General features: G+C 57.4%; 1 protein-coding gene across 2 annotated transcripts; it reads left to right on the forward strand.

Moving 5' to 3' along the window:
• Positions 1–898: 898 nt before the first annotated feature.
• On the forward strand, positions 899–14,507 carry ATP4A (ATPase H+/K+ transporting subunit alpha). Of its 2 annotated transcripts, XM_003937363.3 has the most exons (22): positions 899–1,004; positions 1,091–1,234; positions 1,351–1,410; positions 1,993–2,196; positions 3,860–3,973; positions 4,188–4,440; positions 4,709–4,977; positions 5,573–5,771; positions 6,084–6,193; positions 6,274–6,408; positions 6,837–7,029; positions 7,562–7,737; positions 8,791–8,927; positions 9,012–9,162; positions 9,269–9,437; positions 9,526–9,680; positions 10,506–10,629; positions 11,038–11,183; positions 12,946–13,079; positions 13,416–13,517; positions 13,602–13,693; positions 13,893–14,507. In XM_003937363.3, exons 1-22 carry the CDS (start codon positions 993–995, stop codon positions 13,919–13,921), a joined length of 3,108 nt encoding a protein of 1,035 aa, XP_003937412.1. In that variant the 5' UTR covers positions 899–992; the 3' UTR covers positions 13,922–14,507. The 2 variants fall into 2 exon arrangements, with proteins under 2 accessions (XP_003937412.1, XP_010346234.2); XM_010347932.3 differs by lacking the exons at positions 899–1,004; positions 1,091–1,234; positions 1,351–1,410 and adding an exon at positions 1,486–1,792 and having other exon boundaries at positions 13,893–14,348.
• Positions 14,508–14,879: the final 372 nt, after the last annotated feature.

Here is a 14,879-nt window from a genome sequence, read left to right on the forward strand (position 1 = left end):
AAGTCTTCTGCAAAGTCCTTGATGGGGGCTGAGAAGAGAACGTCGCTTTACGGGGCTGCTGCTAGGAGATAAGGAAACCATCTGAGTGACACACAGAGCATACGTGGCCCGTAGTGAGGATTCAGGATTCAGTCAACGTTCAGCCACCACAGAGAGTGCTGTAAGCATGGCTGGGTGATGTGGCTCATGCCTGTAATCCGAGCACTTTGGAAGGCTGAGGTGGGTGGTTCACCTGAGGTCAGGAGTTCGAGACCATCCTGGCCAACATGGGGAATCCTTGTCTCTACTAAAAGTACAAAAATTAGCCAGGAGTGGTAATGCATACCTGTAATTCCAGCTACTTGGGAGGCTGAGGCAGGAGAATCGCTTGAACCTGGGAGGCAGAGGTTGCAGTGAGCTGAGACTGTGCCACTGCACTCCAACCTGGGCAACACAGTGAGACTCCATCTCAAAAAAAAAAAAAAACAACGAAAAAGAGTGTCGAGGCACCCTCCTCTTCTAGTTGATCAGGCCGGTGCTATTTAGACTGAAAGAGGACACTCTGCAGCCGGATGACCTGGTTCTCACTCCATCACATCCAAACCTGTGACAGAGCCACAGGAGAGTGACTCAACCCCCCTGTGCCTCAGTTTCCCCATCGGTGAGGGGTCTTGTCCCCTCAAAGGGTTGTTGGCAGGTTAAATAAGTGAGCACACAGAAGCCCTCAGCACAATGTCCAACACATAATGAGCACCTTATGTTTGCTCTTCTCGTTGTTGGAGCTGTCCCAGGGCCTCCCTGTTATCAGGGCAGGTTGACATGGGGGGATCTGGCCGGGGGGTGCGGTGCAGCCCAGGAGGGAATGCCTGAGGCACCCAGGCCTGGAGGTCACCTTGAGGAGCCCTGTAATCAGCTGTCGTCGGGCGGTTCTGCTCCACCCCCACTCTCCTCGGGTATATCAGGGCTGGTCCAGGTCCAGGCTCTGTTGGGTGAGAGTGCAGGCACCTGGCACCATGGGGAAGGCCGTGAGTGGGGCCAGGGGTCTGGGGTGCGGTGGGGACAGGGGTTCCAGTGGGATCTGAGGCCTCCCCCCCATCCCGTCCATCCCCAGGAGAACTATGAGCTCTACTCCGTGGAGCTGGGCCCTGGCCCCAGCGGGGACATGGCTGCCAAGATGAGCAAGAAGAAGAAGGCGGGCGGCGGGGGTGGCAAGAGGAAGGAGAAGCTGGAGAACATGAAGAAGGAGATGGAGATTGTGAGCTTCTGCTGGGGAGGGGCGGGAGCTGAGGGGTGGGCTGGGAACCGAGCAGTGGGTGGGGAGGGGGGCTAGGAGAGCCCAGAGCAAGCACCCTGCCCCACCCCACCACACAGAACGACCACCAGCTGTCAGTGGCGGAGCTGGAACAGAAATACCAGACCAGTGCCACCAAGGTGAGCTGGAGACTAGGAGCCTGCAGAGAGGGGATGGGGAGAGAGGGAGGGAGAGGGAGACGGAAGAAGGGAGATGGAGAGAGGAGCAAGAGAGGGAGACAGAGAGAGGGAGAGAGGGAGAGAGGAAGAGATGGAGGGAGAGAGGGAGAGGGGAAGATATGGAGAAATGGACAGAGGGAGGGAGAGAGGAGAGACAGAGAGAGAGAGAGGGAGAGAGAGAGGGAAGGTGAGAAGGAGAGAAGGAGGGAGGAGAGAGGGAGGGAGGGAGATAGCATTAGAGAGAAAGGGCTAGACGCAGAGATGGAGAGAGGAGTAGATGAAAACAGACAGCAAGACAGAGAAGTCAGACAGATACAGAGAGCAGCAGGAGAGACATAAAAAGGTGAGTGAGGAGAGAGAGACAAAGGGAGAGGTGAAGGAGGGAGGTAGAGATGGGGTGGGGTAGGAATTAAGAGACAAAGAGAGATGAGAAGGAGCAGGACAGACCAAGCTGGGGAAAGGAAACCGAGGCGGGGGCTTCCCGCAGGGTGTGCATGCGGAGGAAGGCCCCCAGCACCACCTCGTCCTGCCCCTCTGTCTCAGGGCCTGTCTGCCAGCCTGGCTGCCGAGCTGCTGCTGCGGGATGGGCCCAACGCGCTGCGGCCGCCACGGGGCACCCCAGAGTATATTAAGTTCGCGAGGCAGCTGGCTGGGGGCCTGCAGTGCCTCATGTGGGTGGCCGCCGCCATCTGCCTCATCGCCTTTGCCATCCAGGCCAGCGAGGGGGACCTCACCACCGATGACAATGTGAGTGGTGATGCGGGGACAGCCTCGGGACACGGGGACCTAGGGACGGAGGACACTGAGCATGGGACTCAGGACAAGAGGGGCAGAGGATGGGGGTACAGAAACACGAAAGGCAGTCTCAAGACAGGAGTCATGGGGGGTAGAGGAAACTGGGATATGGATGGGGCCGACGCAAGGACACAGGATGCAGGGACACTGGGGTGAGTCTCAGGTATGGGGGCATGGGTGGGGGTATAAAGAGTATGGCAATGTGATACCTAAGAGATGGGACTTGGAGGCTGGGCTCGGTGGCTATGCCTGTAATCCCAGCACTTTGGGAAACTGAGGCGGATGGATCACCAGGTCAGGAGTTCCAGACCAGCCTGGCCAACATGGTGAAATGCCATCTGTACTAAAAATGCAAAAATTAGCCAGGCATGGTGGCGGGCACCGCTACTCGGGAGGCTGAGGCAGGAGGATCATTTGAACCCAGGAGGTGGAGGTTGCAGTAAGGCAAGACCATGCCACTGCATACTATGCTGGGCAGCACAGTAAGACTGTCGAGAGAGAGAGAGAGAGAGAGAGAGAGACGGACGAGACTTGGGAAACAGGACACGCAGACACAGGACAGACTGGGGTGTGGGGAACCTGGGACCCTGGGACTCAGACATGGGAAACCAGGGCAGGGACACAAGCCTCCAGACAGCACATGGAGAGACACAAAACATGAGACATAGAAGCACAGAGACAGAGAGGAAATGGAGATGCAGGGCCATGGACACTGGACACATGTCAGAGGTCAGGGCAAGGGACATGGGGACTCAGGGACAAATGACATCAGACAGAGGCTCGAAAAGTCACAGCCACCGGACACAGGATGGGGACTCAGAGATATGCAGACATGGGAGAAACAGAACACAGTGATCAGGGAGCTGGAACATGGGGGCCACGGCCCCAGAGGACACAGACCATTATGCACAAAGTCTGCAGGACACACAGGGACGGGGATGTGAGGACGCAGGAATGAGGGGACACAGAGGGTGGCTGCAGATTATGGAAAGCCCAGGATGTGAAACTGGAGACATGGGGAATACAGGCCACGGGGACAGCAGGGGGCGTGGGACAGTGGACACGGGGAATGCAAGGCTTGGGGATACAGGAGAAGGGAACGTGTCAGACCAAGGCACACAGTGACTTGGGGTACAAGTCACAGATATGGGAACTTGGAAGACTGAGGATTCAGGGTGTTGGAAATAGATGCTGGAAGTAGATGCTCGGTGCCGCAAAGAAAAATTAGCACTGAAACAAAGGATCTTTCAGCAATACAATTTTTACTTCCTGGACTGCAGGAAGGGTACTTACGATCCTTTGCCTCAGTGCTAATTTTTCTTTGTGGCACTGAGCATCTATTTCCAGCATCTATTCCAACAAGGGCCAGAGGATGTGAAATATACAGAGGAACACAAGACACTGAGAAGACAGGGCAGGCGAGTGTGGGGTATGAGGGACATGGGGAGGGGGCCACAGGCCACAGGGAATGGTGCATGGGGTTTCCTGGTAGGTGGGGAAAACTGTGGAGGTGACCCCAAGAACACCAGGGCACCAGGGAGCGGGGGCGGGGGGTGGTCTCAGGCAGGCAGCTTCCAGCCCCTCCAAATAACCCCGGCCCTGTCCCCGTCCCCAGCTGTATCTGGCAATTGCTCTCATCGCTGTAGTTGTCGTCACCGGCTGCTTTGGCTACTACCAGGAATTCAAGAGCACCAACATCATCGCCAGCTTCAAGAACCTTGTACCACAGGTAGGTTCCTCAGCACCCAGTCACTCCAGATCCCAGAGACCCCTAACCTCTCCAAGAGGCTCCTGCAGCCTCCTCCCATCAGGCCCAACCTGCCCCTCATCCGTGGCCTCCATCTCTCCCCATGGGTCCCCAATTCTCCCCACCCTCTACCTCCCCACACGCAGCAACTCCCATCCCCCCACTCCCCCCATCTACCTAAACTCTTGCCCCGCAGCAAGCCACTGTCATCCGAGATGGAGACAAGTTCCAGATCAACGCTGACCAGCTGGTGGTGGGTGACCTGGTGGAGATGAAAGGCGGGGACAGAGTGCCCGCTGACATCCGCATCCTGGCGGCCCAGGGCTGCAAGGTGGACAACTCCTCACTGACGGGGGAGTCTGAGCCGCAGACCCGCTCACCCGAGTGCACACACGAGAGCCCCCTGGAGACCCGCAACATCGCCTTCTTCTCCACCATGTGTCTTGAGGGTCTGTGAAGCCCCCACCTGCCTGCCCAGTAACCACCGCTTCCGCTGGCCCCTCTCCTGCCACCTTCTAGAACAGGGAGCTTCTGCTTCGTTGCCTTCCCCGCGTGACTGCCACTTCCCCGGGATGTGCTGCCTCTCTGTCTCCCACCGTCATTACCCTCTCCCCAGGTCACACCCTCTGCTGGTGGTGACTGGCTTTCCTTCAGCTCACAGAGCAGCGCACACCCCACTGCCCCCCCATCGCTGAGTCACCCTTTGGCCCCCTGCAGGCACTGCGCAGGGCCTGGTGGTGAACACAGGTGACCGCACCATCATTGGGCGCATCGCGTCGCTAGCGTCCGGGGTGGAAAATGAGAAGACACCCATTGCTATCGAGATTGAGCATTTTGTGGACATCATCGCAGGCCTGGCCATACTCTTTGGTGCCACATTTTTTATCGTGGCCATGTGCATCGGCTACACCTTCCTGCGGGCGATGGTCTTCTTCATGGCCATTGTGGTGGCCTATGTGCCTGAGGGCCTGCTGGCCACCGTCACAGTGAGTGGGGGCAGGCGGGGGTGCAGGGAGCTGAGGAGCCTGCTAAGCCATCTGCTCTTTCCTCCATGCTTCCCCATCACGTCCCTGCCTGTCTATCCGTCCACTCCACTCCTGTCAACCCTCCCATCTTCCCATCAACCACCCATTCAGCAAGTGCTTCCTGAGGCAACCCTGGGCCATGTGCTGTGCCTTACATCAAGGGCACAGAGATGCCGAGGCTGGCAGGGTCCTTGACCAGAGGAGGCTGAGGTCCTGTGCAAGCAGCCAGCATGTCACCCAGCCTTCCACAATCAGCACCCAGCCCCAGACTAGCCACGAAGGAGTAGCGGGGAAGGTTCCTTTTCTCATTTCAGTTGTGTGATGAGAATTTTCAGCACCTTGGCTAGGACCCAGTATCTGGGCAGACTGGGGAAGGAGTCCCGAACAAAGCACAGGCTGAACAAAAGCTGGGGGGCAAGATAACGCCTGCTTTTTGCAGAAGCAAGTTGCACATGCAGCCCCGCAGCTAGGGTAAAGCCTTCCCGGTGCTATGAGCCTGGGAAGAGGGCTGGAAGCAAGGGTGGTCCCCAACCTATGGTGCTCACCCCTTCCCCAGGTCTGCCTCTCCCTGACAGCCAAGCGCCTGGCCAGTAAGAACTGCGTGGTCAAGAACCTGGAGGCGGTGGAGACATTGGGCTCCACCTCAGTGATCTGCTCCGACAAGACAGGGACGCTCACTCAGAACCGCATGACCGTGTCCCATCTGTGGTTTGACAACCACATCCACACAGCTGACACCACGGAAGACCAGTCAGGTGTGGGGAAGGGAGGGCACAGGCACCAAGGCAGGATCTGCTGGATGCTGCATGGTGGAGACCTGAAGGGGGCTGGGGTGGTAGGGAGGGCTTTGTATGATGGGGGCGCGGCTCGGCTCCAGGTCTCAAAGGAGACTCGCTACTGGGTCTAGAGGGAAGGCTCATCCAGGGGTTGGGTCCCTCAGGGTTGGGTGTACTCCAATCCCACGCAGGTCTGGGGAGGGTCCCCCTACTTGAGCCTAGGAGGTGGGGTCTCTGTTCTGGTCCGGGAGAGCCGCGGTGCGGGACCCAGCCTGGACGCCTGGTCTGCAGGGCAGACGTTTGACCAGTCCTCGGAGACGTGGCGGGCGCTGTGCCGGGTGCTCACCCTGTGCAACCGCGCCGCCTTCAAGTCCGGCCAGGATGCAGTGCCGGTGCCCAAGGTGAGAGCCGCGGGACCTCCAGGGAATACTGGGAGCCTGGTGCAGCCAGGTTCGTCCCTGACAGCGGTCCCCGCTCCCAGCGCATCGTGATCGGAGACGCGTCGGAGACGGCGCTGCTCAAGTTCTCAGAGCTGACGCTGGGCAACGCCATGGGCTACCGCGACCGCTTTCCAAAAGTCTGCGAGATCCCCTTCAACTCCACCAACAAGTTCCAGGTGCGCAGCCGGCCCCGCCCACGGCAGGGTCCCGCCCCAGGCCCCACCCATATCAGGCACCCCCAGTCTCCTTTCCGCAGCCAAACCCCAACCTCATCTCCCGCTTTGCCTACGGCCCCGCCCACCACCCAGCCCCGCCCACAGTCTCTGGGCAAGACTGTGCATGGGGAGCATCTGGCTCTCCAAATCCTGCCCCAGCCCAACTCCGCACCATAATTATGTTCATTCCTTGCACCTAGGACCCCAAATCTGTGCCTAGTCCTGCCTTAACGCTCACCCTGTATCTAGTACCCACCCTGCAAGGTCCCCGTCTTCCACCTTCACCCGTCTCCGCAGCTCTCAGGCCCCAACCCCGCGCTCTCGGGCCCGCCTCTCTCCTCAGCCCCGCCCTTGCCCCCGCCCACAGCATCGCCCCTCCACGCCCATAGCTGTCCATCCACACGCTGGAGGACCCGCGGGACACGCGACACTTGCTGGTGATGAAGGGCGCCCCCGAGCGCGTGCTGGAGCGCTGCAGCTCCATCCTCATCAAGGGCCAGGAGCTGCCTCTGGATGAGCAGTGGCGTGAGGCCTTCCAGACCGCCTACCTCAGCCTGGGAGGCCTGGGTGAACGCGTGCTCGGTGAGACCCCTGAGCAGGGGAGGAGGCTCCAGGTGCGAGGAGGAGCTAGCGCACTTTGCCCACCCCTCCCCGCACAGCCCTGACGGTCCTCATCCCTGGCTGCCAGCTGATCTGTCGCAGTCCACAGCCTCACCCCTGACTTTCCCTGTACTAGTCCTGACCCCTGTCTGTTCTCACCTGGACTTTTTATCCTAATCCTGACCTCTCCCAATTTTTGTCCTGACACCTTAAACTTCCCTGCCTCTACCCTAGAAAGCAGATCCGTGGTCTAATTCTGGGTTTTTACTTGCTGTGTGACCTCTGGTAAGAAATGTCCCCTCTCTGAGCCTCAGTTTCTTCATCTGTAAGATGAGGATGGGCCTCACAGGGTGGTTGTGAGGGTAGACTCAGATAATGCAAGTGAAGGGGTCAGCACAGGGTCAGGTATCCATAGGTATTTGCTGCAAGGGGCCTGGTTATTTTACTCATTTCCTGGTCCTGCTAAGGAAGGGTCTGCCCAGGGCTCCTCCCTGACTTCCCTGTTTCTGATCAGGCTTCTGCCAGCTCTACCTGAATGAGAAGGACTACCCGCCTGGCTATGCCTTTGACGTGGAGGCCATGAACTTCCCATCTAGTGGCCTCTGCTTTGCCGGACTTGTATCCATGATTGACCCACCCCGGGCCACTGTCCCTGATGCTGTGCTCAAGTGTCGCACAGCAGGCATCCGGGTATGCCACTGTGGGGAGGAACAGGTGGGGTGAGGGCAGAGGATGGCAGCAGCATTTGTGGATGAGGAACCCCATGATAAACCCACCTGAAACTGGCTTGTACCAAAATACGTTGGTTTATGATACTGAAAAATTCTGGGGAATTAAGCTTCAGGTATAGCTGGATCCAGGAGCTCAGTGTCATTAGGAATTTGCCTTTCTCCATGTCTCAGCTCTGCTCTTCTCTCTGCTGGCTTTATTTGCAAGCACTCCCTCCACTTAGGGACACGCACACCCCTGCTCCAGCAGCTTGAACTTAACTCCCACCTGTTTAGCCAACTCACAGAAAAAAAGTATCTCTTTTGCACTAGTGCCAGATTGGGTCACACATTCATCTCTGAGCCAGTCACTGTGGCTGGAAGATGGAATACCCTGATTGGCCAGGTCTGGGCTTACTTGCCCAGTCTTAGTCAGGGACCTCACTGTGACCCATGGTCTAGGGGAGAGAAGTGGCAGGCAATGCCCAAGCCCTTCCTGTGTCTCTAAGGCCCTGTTAGATCTGGGCCTTTCTAAGCTTGTTCCTTAGCCCTGTTTCCTTGTTCATTCCTCTGTGGTAATGCTGTCCTTCCTGCTGGTCCTCCAACAGTTCAGGCCTGTCCTCACCTCTGGGCCTTTGCACCTGCTGTTCCCTCTGCCAGGAACACTCTTCCCCCAGCTTTCCATGTGGCCAATTCTCTCACCTCTTTCAAGCATCTGCTCAGATGTCACCTTGTCAATGAGCCCTTCCCTGGTCACACTTAAAATCGAGTCACCATTGCCGCCACCAAGCTTAATATGTGTTTTCTACCTTCTAACATACTATATAATTCATTATTTTCTGTCACCGCCACTGGAATGCTAGCTCCTCAAGGACAGGGATTTTCATCTCTTTTGTCTCTGCTATATCCCAGGCATGTAGCAGGTGGTCACACTTGGTCAAGTAAATGAACATGTGTATCAGCAGATGTCTCCCAGGGAGGACAGGGAGATGGGGCTGATCTGAAGGGGTCAGGGATCTGCTGGTTCCTCCTACAGGTGATCATGGTGACAGGTGACCATCCCATCACCGCCAAGGCCATTGCAGCCAGTGTGGGCATCATCTCGGAAGGCAGTGAGACAGTGGAGGATATCGCTGCCCGCCTCCGTGTGCCTGTGGACCAGGTTAATCGCAAGTAAGCCCCCCAGGCCTCCCTGTGGTTCTCCGCACACATGGCACAGACTGAGGTCCCAGGGAGGTTCTTCCATCTCCTCCCCAGGGACGCCCGTGCCTGTGTGATCAATGGCATGCAGCTGAAGGACATGGACCCGTCGGAGCTGGTTGAGGCCCTGCGCACCCACCCTGAGATGGTGTTTGCACGCACCAGCCCCCAGCAGAAGCTGGTAATCGTGGAGAGCTGCCAGCGGCTGGTGAGCCCTGCTGATGAGGGCGGGCAGGCAGGCAGACAGGCAGGGCTGGTCCTGGGCCGGCCTCTCACTGACCACCTGCCCACCTACCTGCACCCACTGCCTGCAGGGTGCAATTGTGGCCGTCACGGGGGATGGTGTGAATGACTCCCCAGCCCTGAAGAAGGCAGACATCGGAGTAGCCATGGGCATCGCTGGCTCAGATGCTGCCAAAAATGCAGCCGACATGATCCTGCTGGATGACAACTTCGCCTCCATTGTGACAGGCGTGGAGCAGGGTCCGTGCCAGGCCAAGGAGGGGGCAGGAGTGTGGGCACAGGAGAGAGAGGGCGGTGAGGAGGCTGAGGTGCCCTCCCTATCCCACAGGCCGACTGATCTTCGACAACCTGAAGAAGTCCATCGCCTACACATTGACCAAGAACATCCCAGAGCTGACGCCCTACCTCATCTACATCACCGTTAGCGTGCCCCTGCCCCTCGGGTGCATCACCATCCTCTTCATCGAGCTCTGCACTGATATCGTGAGTCCACAGCCCAGGGCCCCACCCACAGAGTGTCCAGAGACACATGCCCGCGGATGGACAGGAGGGATACAGACCGCCACAGACACTCTTGGGCACAGAGTCCCAGAGAGAACCTGTGTGTGCAAAGACAGTCAGTGCAGTACACACGAGTGGTAGGCAGGTAGACAGGCCTACGTGGACAGACCTACAGCCATGCACACACTCAGGTCGGTGTGGGCTGACCCATGCACACACAGGGACTCAGATACAGGTACTCAGAGATGTAAACAGAACAGGTATCTAGCCAGACTTGAATCACAGACACATGACCCTAAACAGACACGGACAAATAAACACCCTCAGACAGACCCCACAGGACACAGATGGAAAAAAGCAACAGATACAGCCATGAAGGCAGCCAGATCCGCCTCCTGGGTTCAAGCAATTCTCCTGCCTCAGCCTCTTGAGCAGCTGGGATTACAGGCACCCGCTATCGAGCCCGGCTAATTTTTGTACTTTGAGTAAAAACGCGGTTTCGCCATGTTGGCCAGGCTGGTCTTGAACTCCTGACCTGAGGTGATTCTCCTGCCTCGGCCTCCCAAAGTGCTGAGATTACAGGCATGAGCCACCGCGCCTGGCCAAAAAGCAGATGTTTTATGAAGATAGACACCAAGATGCCAACGCCCAGGCTGTCCAGGCTGGTGTGGCTGTGCTGTCCCTGCAGGTCCTACCTCCTAACCTCAGTCCTGTTCCTGCCCACAAGAGGGGGAAGGGGGACCCAGAGTAGAGGGGACAGGGGGCCCAGGCAAACCCTCAGTCCCAGCTCCTTCCACTCCTGGCCAGTTCCCATCTGTGTCCCTGGCGTACGAAAAGGCCGAGAGTGACATCATGCACCTGCGTCCACGCAACCCGAAGCGCGACAGATTGGTCAATGAGCCCCTGGCTGCCTACTCCTACTTCCAGATTGGTGGGTGCCCATGGACTGGGGAGCCTGAGGGGCTCTGTGCTGGGCTGCTCGCCTGCTCCAAGCCCTGCCTTGGGCTCTGGCTGTTTCTGGACCTCAGTGTCTGCATTTGGTCCTGGGTCTCCATTGCCCTCCGTGTCCCTGTCTGTCTGTGATGGTCTCTCTGGTCCGCCTGTGTCCCTGCTGTCTCTGACCTTGTTCTCCATGACCCTGTCTCTGAGTCATGGCCTATTTGTCTTTTTGGGTCCTGGATGTGTCTTTTTTTTTTTTTCTCTCCGTCCCTGCTTCTGTCTCTGCTGCTCTGTGTCTCTGTCACTGTTCCTGCATCCCTGTCTCTCCATGTGCCCTTCTTCCTGTGTCCTTGTCTCTGTGTCCATCTCTGTCTCTCTGTGTCCCCTTGCCTCTCTCCAGGTGCCATTCAGTCCTTTGCTGGCTTCACGGACTACTTCACGGCCATGGCCCAGGAGGGCTGGTTCCCACTGCTGTGCGTGGGGCTGCGGCCGCAATGGGAGGACCACCACCTGCAAGACCTGCAGGACAGCTACGGCCAGGAGTGGGTGAGCCCCGCCCCACCTATCCCATCTCTGGGCTCTCTCCTTCCCAGGGCCACTTGCCTTGTGTGCGGCCCGCTCGTTCCTCCCCGTGGGACTGGGTTCAGCTGAAGCATCCTGGACACCCGGACTCCCTGCCAGTTCTGGGGGAAAGGGCCTTTCCCACCAACTACAGCTACAAACTCTTGCTTCTGATGATCGCAACTGCACATGCGTGTCCCTGCCCTGACACTAATGCTCATCTCGAAGGTGGAATCAGGCCCCTATCCTGCTACTTTTCCCTCTAGTATCACTCCCACAGGGTATTTGCACATGTGGCCCATTTTAATGAAGGTCTGGAGCACAGTGAGGCTAGATCTGGCTAGCAAAGGTGTTTAGTTCATCTGTGGAGTTACACACAGACCAGGATATTTCCGAAACATTTACGGATGGTTAAAATAGACATTGAAGCCAGACTTCCTGGACTCACAGTCTGGTAGAGCTCCTCACAAGCTGTGTAACCCTGCGCAGGCTGCTTTCCCTCTCTGTGTCTGTTTTCTCACCTGCCAAGTGGAGAGAAGACCAGTGTCTACCTCAGTGGTTCTGTTTGTTTCCAGACCAGCCACATCAGCATCACCTGGGAACTTGTTTGAAAGGCAAAATTCTCAGGCCCAATCCCAGCCCTCTGGGAGCCCTTGCTGGGATTCTCTTGCATGTTCAAGTTCCAGCACCACTGATTTACCTCCTAGGGTTATTTGGAGGATTAAATGAGCTAATGCACGTGCAACACTTGGTACCTGGAGCAGTTGGCGATCCCTGCAGTTAGCTGGTATTAGAAGGGGTTGTATTGCCATGCATGGTGGCACATGCCTGTAATTCCAGCTACTTGCGAGGCTAAGGCAGGAGAATCCCCTGAGCCCGAGATGCGGAGGTTGCAGTGAGCTGAGGTTGTGCCACTGCACTCCAGCCTGGGTGACAGAGTGAGACTCCATCTTAAAAAAAAAAAAAGAATTAGCTGGGTTGAAGAAATGGACTGCATAGTGGCTGCCCCCTTCAAATGGGGCACGTACCCTCTGTTCCCCCAAGGCCCTCCGTGCCTTCCTCACTTATTATTATTATTTTTTTTTTGAGACGGAGTTTCGCTCTTGTTACCCAGGCTGGAGTGCAATGGCGCGACCTCGGCTCACCGCAACCTCCGCCTCCTGGGCTCAGGCAATTCTCCTGTCTCAGCCTCCTGAGTAGCTGGGATTACAGGCACGCGCCACCATGCCCAGCTAGTTTTTTGTATTTTTAGTAGAGGCGGGGTTTCACCATGTTGACCAGGATGGTCTCGATCTCTCGACCTCGTGATCCACCCGCCTCAGCCTCCCAAAGTGCTGGGATTACAGGCTTGAGCCACCGCGCCCGGCCTTCCTCACTTATTTTTGCCATCCATCTGGCCCCTGGAGTCACTGGACTCTGCAAATCCCATCTCAGGATTTCAATTCCCCTTTCCCAGGCCCTTCCTATTGGGTGCCTCCCCACTTTCACTATGAAAGCAGTCCAGCCCAGCCTACTGTTTTCTCAGCCCTGTCATCAAAGCTCTGCAAGGCTGAGGTTTCCTGGCTCCACAAGCCTGGGGTCCTGCAAACCTGGCAGACCCTGCCTCTCTCCTTGCCCCCACCCATGAACCTCTGATGCAAGGCAGAGCGAGTATTGAGGGGTTCGCAGCCCCCAGACCCTATGCCCCGGGGGCTGCAGAGGCTGTCCACAGGCACTCAGGCTGCTTCCGTTTGTCCCTGGCCTGCAGACGTTCGGGCAGCGCCTGTACCAGCAGTACACCTGCTACACCGTGTTCTTCATCAGCATCGAGGTGTGCCAGATTGCCGACGTGCTCATCCGCAAGACACGCCGCCTCTCTGCCTTCCAGCAGGGCTTCTTCAGGTGTCCGTGGCTGGCCCCACTCCTGCTCTCCAGTCCCTGGTCCCAACTCCCATCAGATTCTGACTGTGGTTTGGAACAACCGGCAAACACCAGTGGGTGCTGATGCCAGATGCTGACATGCCCTAACATTTTTGTAACTGACCAATAGCTCCCCCCTCGGCCCCTCATTTCACTGAAGGGGTGGTGCTGAGAGGCCCGGGCCACTCCAGTGTTCAGTGTGTAGAACACCTCCCTGCTGCTGCTGACATCAGACCTACTTTGACCCACAGTATACTAATTTCCATCAGGTTCCCAGATCCTAATGGCCTGTCCCCTCCTGCCACCCCGCCCCCACAGGAATAAGATCCTGGTGATCGCCATCGTGTTCCAGGTCTGCATCGGCTGCTTCCTGTGCTACTGCCCCGGCATGCCCAACATCTTCAACTTCATGCCCATTCGGTGAGAGGCTGTGAGCGGCGAGCAGAGGGAGGGGGCTGCGGGACACAGGCCTGGGATGGCCTTCACCTTGCCATGTGCCTTCAGGTTCCAGTGGTGGCTGGTCCCCCTGCCCTATGGCATCCTCATCTTCGTCTATGACGAGATCCGGAAGCTTGGAGTTCGCTGTTGCCCAGGAAGTGAGTGTGGAGACTGGGGGCCTGGGGGCGGGGCACTGAAATGTTTTCAAGCAGCTGCACCCACCTTTGATCCTCAACACGTGGCCTCCAAGCCCTTGACCCTCCACAGCAACCACCACTGATCCATGACCCCTGAGCCCCTGGCTCTGCCTAAGTGGCACTCCCAGCACTGAGTCTCCTTGTTCCCTCTCTCTCCAAGGCTGGTGGGACCAAGAACTCTACTATTAGAGGGACGACTGCCTTCAAGCATCCCTGCAACTGCCATGGCAGGTGGGGGCAGGGCTCCTGGGACCCTCTGGACAGCCACCAAGACATCTGAGCTACCAAGAGTCCCAGCCCCACCAGTATATGCTTCTGCAGTCCACGGCACCCCAACCTTGGAGAGACCCTGCCCACTACCCTTCCCCATCCTCAAGGTTTGCACTTCCTGGAGCAGCAGTACCTGGGCACAGTCCTCTGAGCTGGCCTTGGGAAAGCCCCCACCTGTGGTGGCAGTGGGGCTCTGTCAGGGAGTACAGCTGGCTGCTCCTGGAGGATGTCTCTCCTTAGGACTCCAGTCCAGGCAGGAGGGCTGCCCAGGGGCCCTTCGTTAAAGGCACGCTTGTGTCCTGCGAGATGGTAATAAAACTAGCTCATGCTGACTGTGCGGTATTCAGTGCCAGGCACTGTCCTCAGCGTCTCTTTTTAGTGACTGTTATCTCCCACAGTCCTACACATGGGGGCTGTTTATTCAGGGCTGTACCTCCAGTGCCTAGAACACAGCCTGGCACATAGTAGGTGCTCAATAAACCTGCCTTGGGGGAAATGATTCCTATTTCTTTGCCCAGGGTCACGGCATCTAAAGGCAAGCTGGGCCATGACCACAGGCCCCCCCTACCACCTCTGGACTTTCTCTATTCTCAGCACCCTTCTCCCTCCTGGGGGCTCCTGGACACAAGGGGCCCAAGTCATTTGTACATCAAGCATCCCCTACCCCCCGCAGGTGTCTCCCCTCTGAGCCTACCTGTCCCAGCAGTGGCCAGTTCATGACCAACTCCTTGAGGTCCCCTCTTCACACCCTTCTCCCAGTTAACCCCTCTGACTGCTGGAGACACCTGTCCTCCCCATCCCCCCATCTCCCATCTCTGCTGCTCCTTTCCCAGTCCCCTCTGTTCACCTCTCTTCCTCTTTCTTTTCTCTCTTTTTA

Source organism: Saimiri boliviensis, chromosome 14 (genome assembly GCF_048565385.1).
Source record: "Saimiri boliviensis isolate mSaiBol1 chromosome 14, mSaiBol1.pri, whole genome shotgun sequence".
Taxonomy (NCBI): Eukaryota; Metazoa; Chordata; class Mammalia; order Primates; family Cebidae; genus Saimiri; species Saimiri boliviensis.

What these genes read in the sequence shown, in the direction of transcription:
- ATP4A (XM_003937363.3), top strand. An exon ending in ACCTCACCACCGATGACAAT is followed by an intron (nt 2,197 to 3,859) that starts GTGAGTGGTGAT and finishes CCCCGTCCCCAG; the next exon opens with CTGTATCTGGCAATTGCTCT. An exon ending in CTACTCCTACTTCCAGATTG is followed by an intron (nt 10,630 to 11,037) that starts GTGGGTGCCCAT and finishes GCCTCTCTCCAG; the next exon opens with GTGCCATTCAGTCCTTTGCT.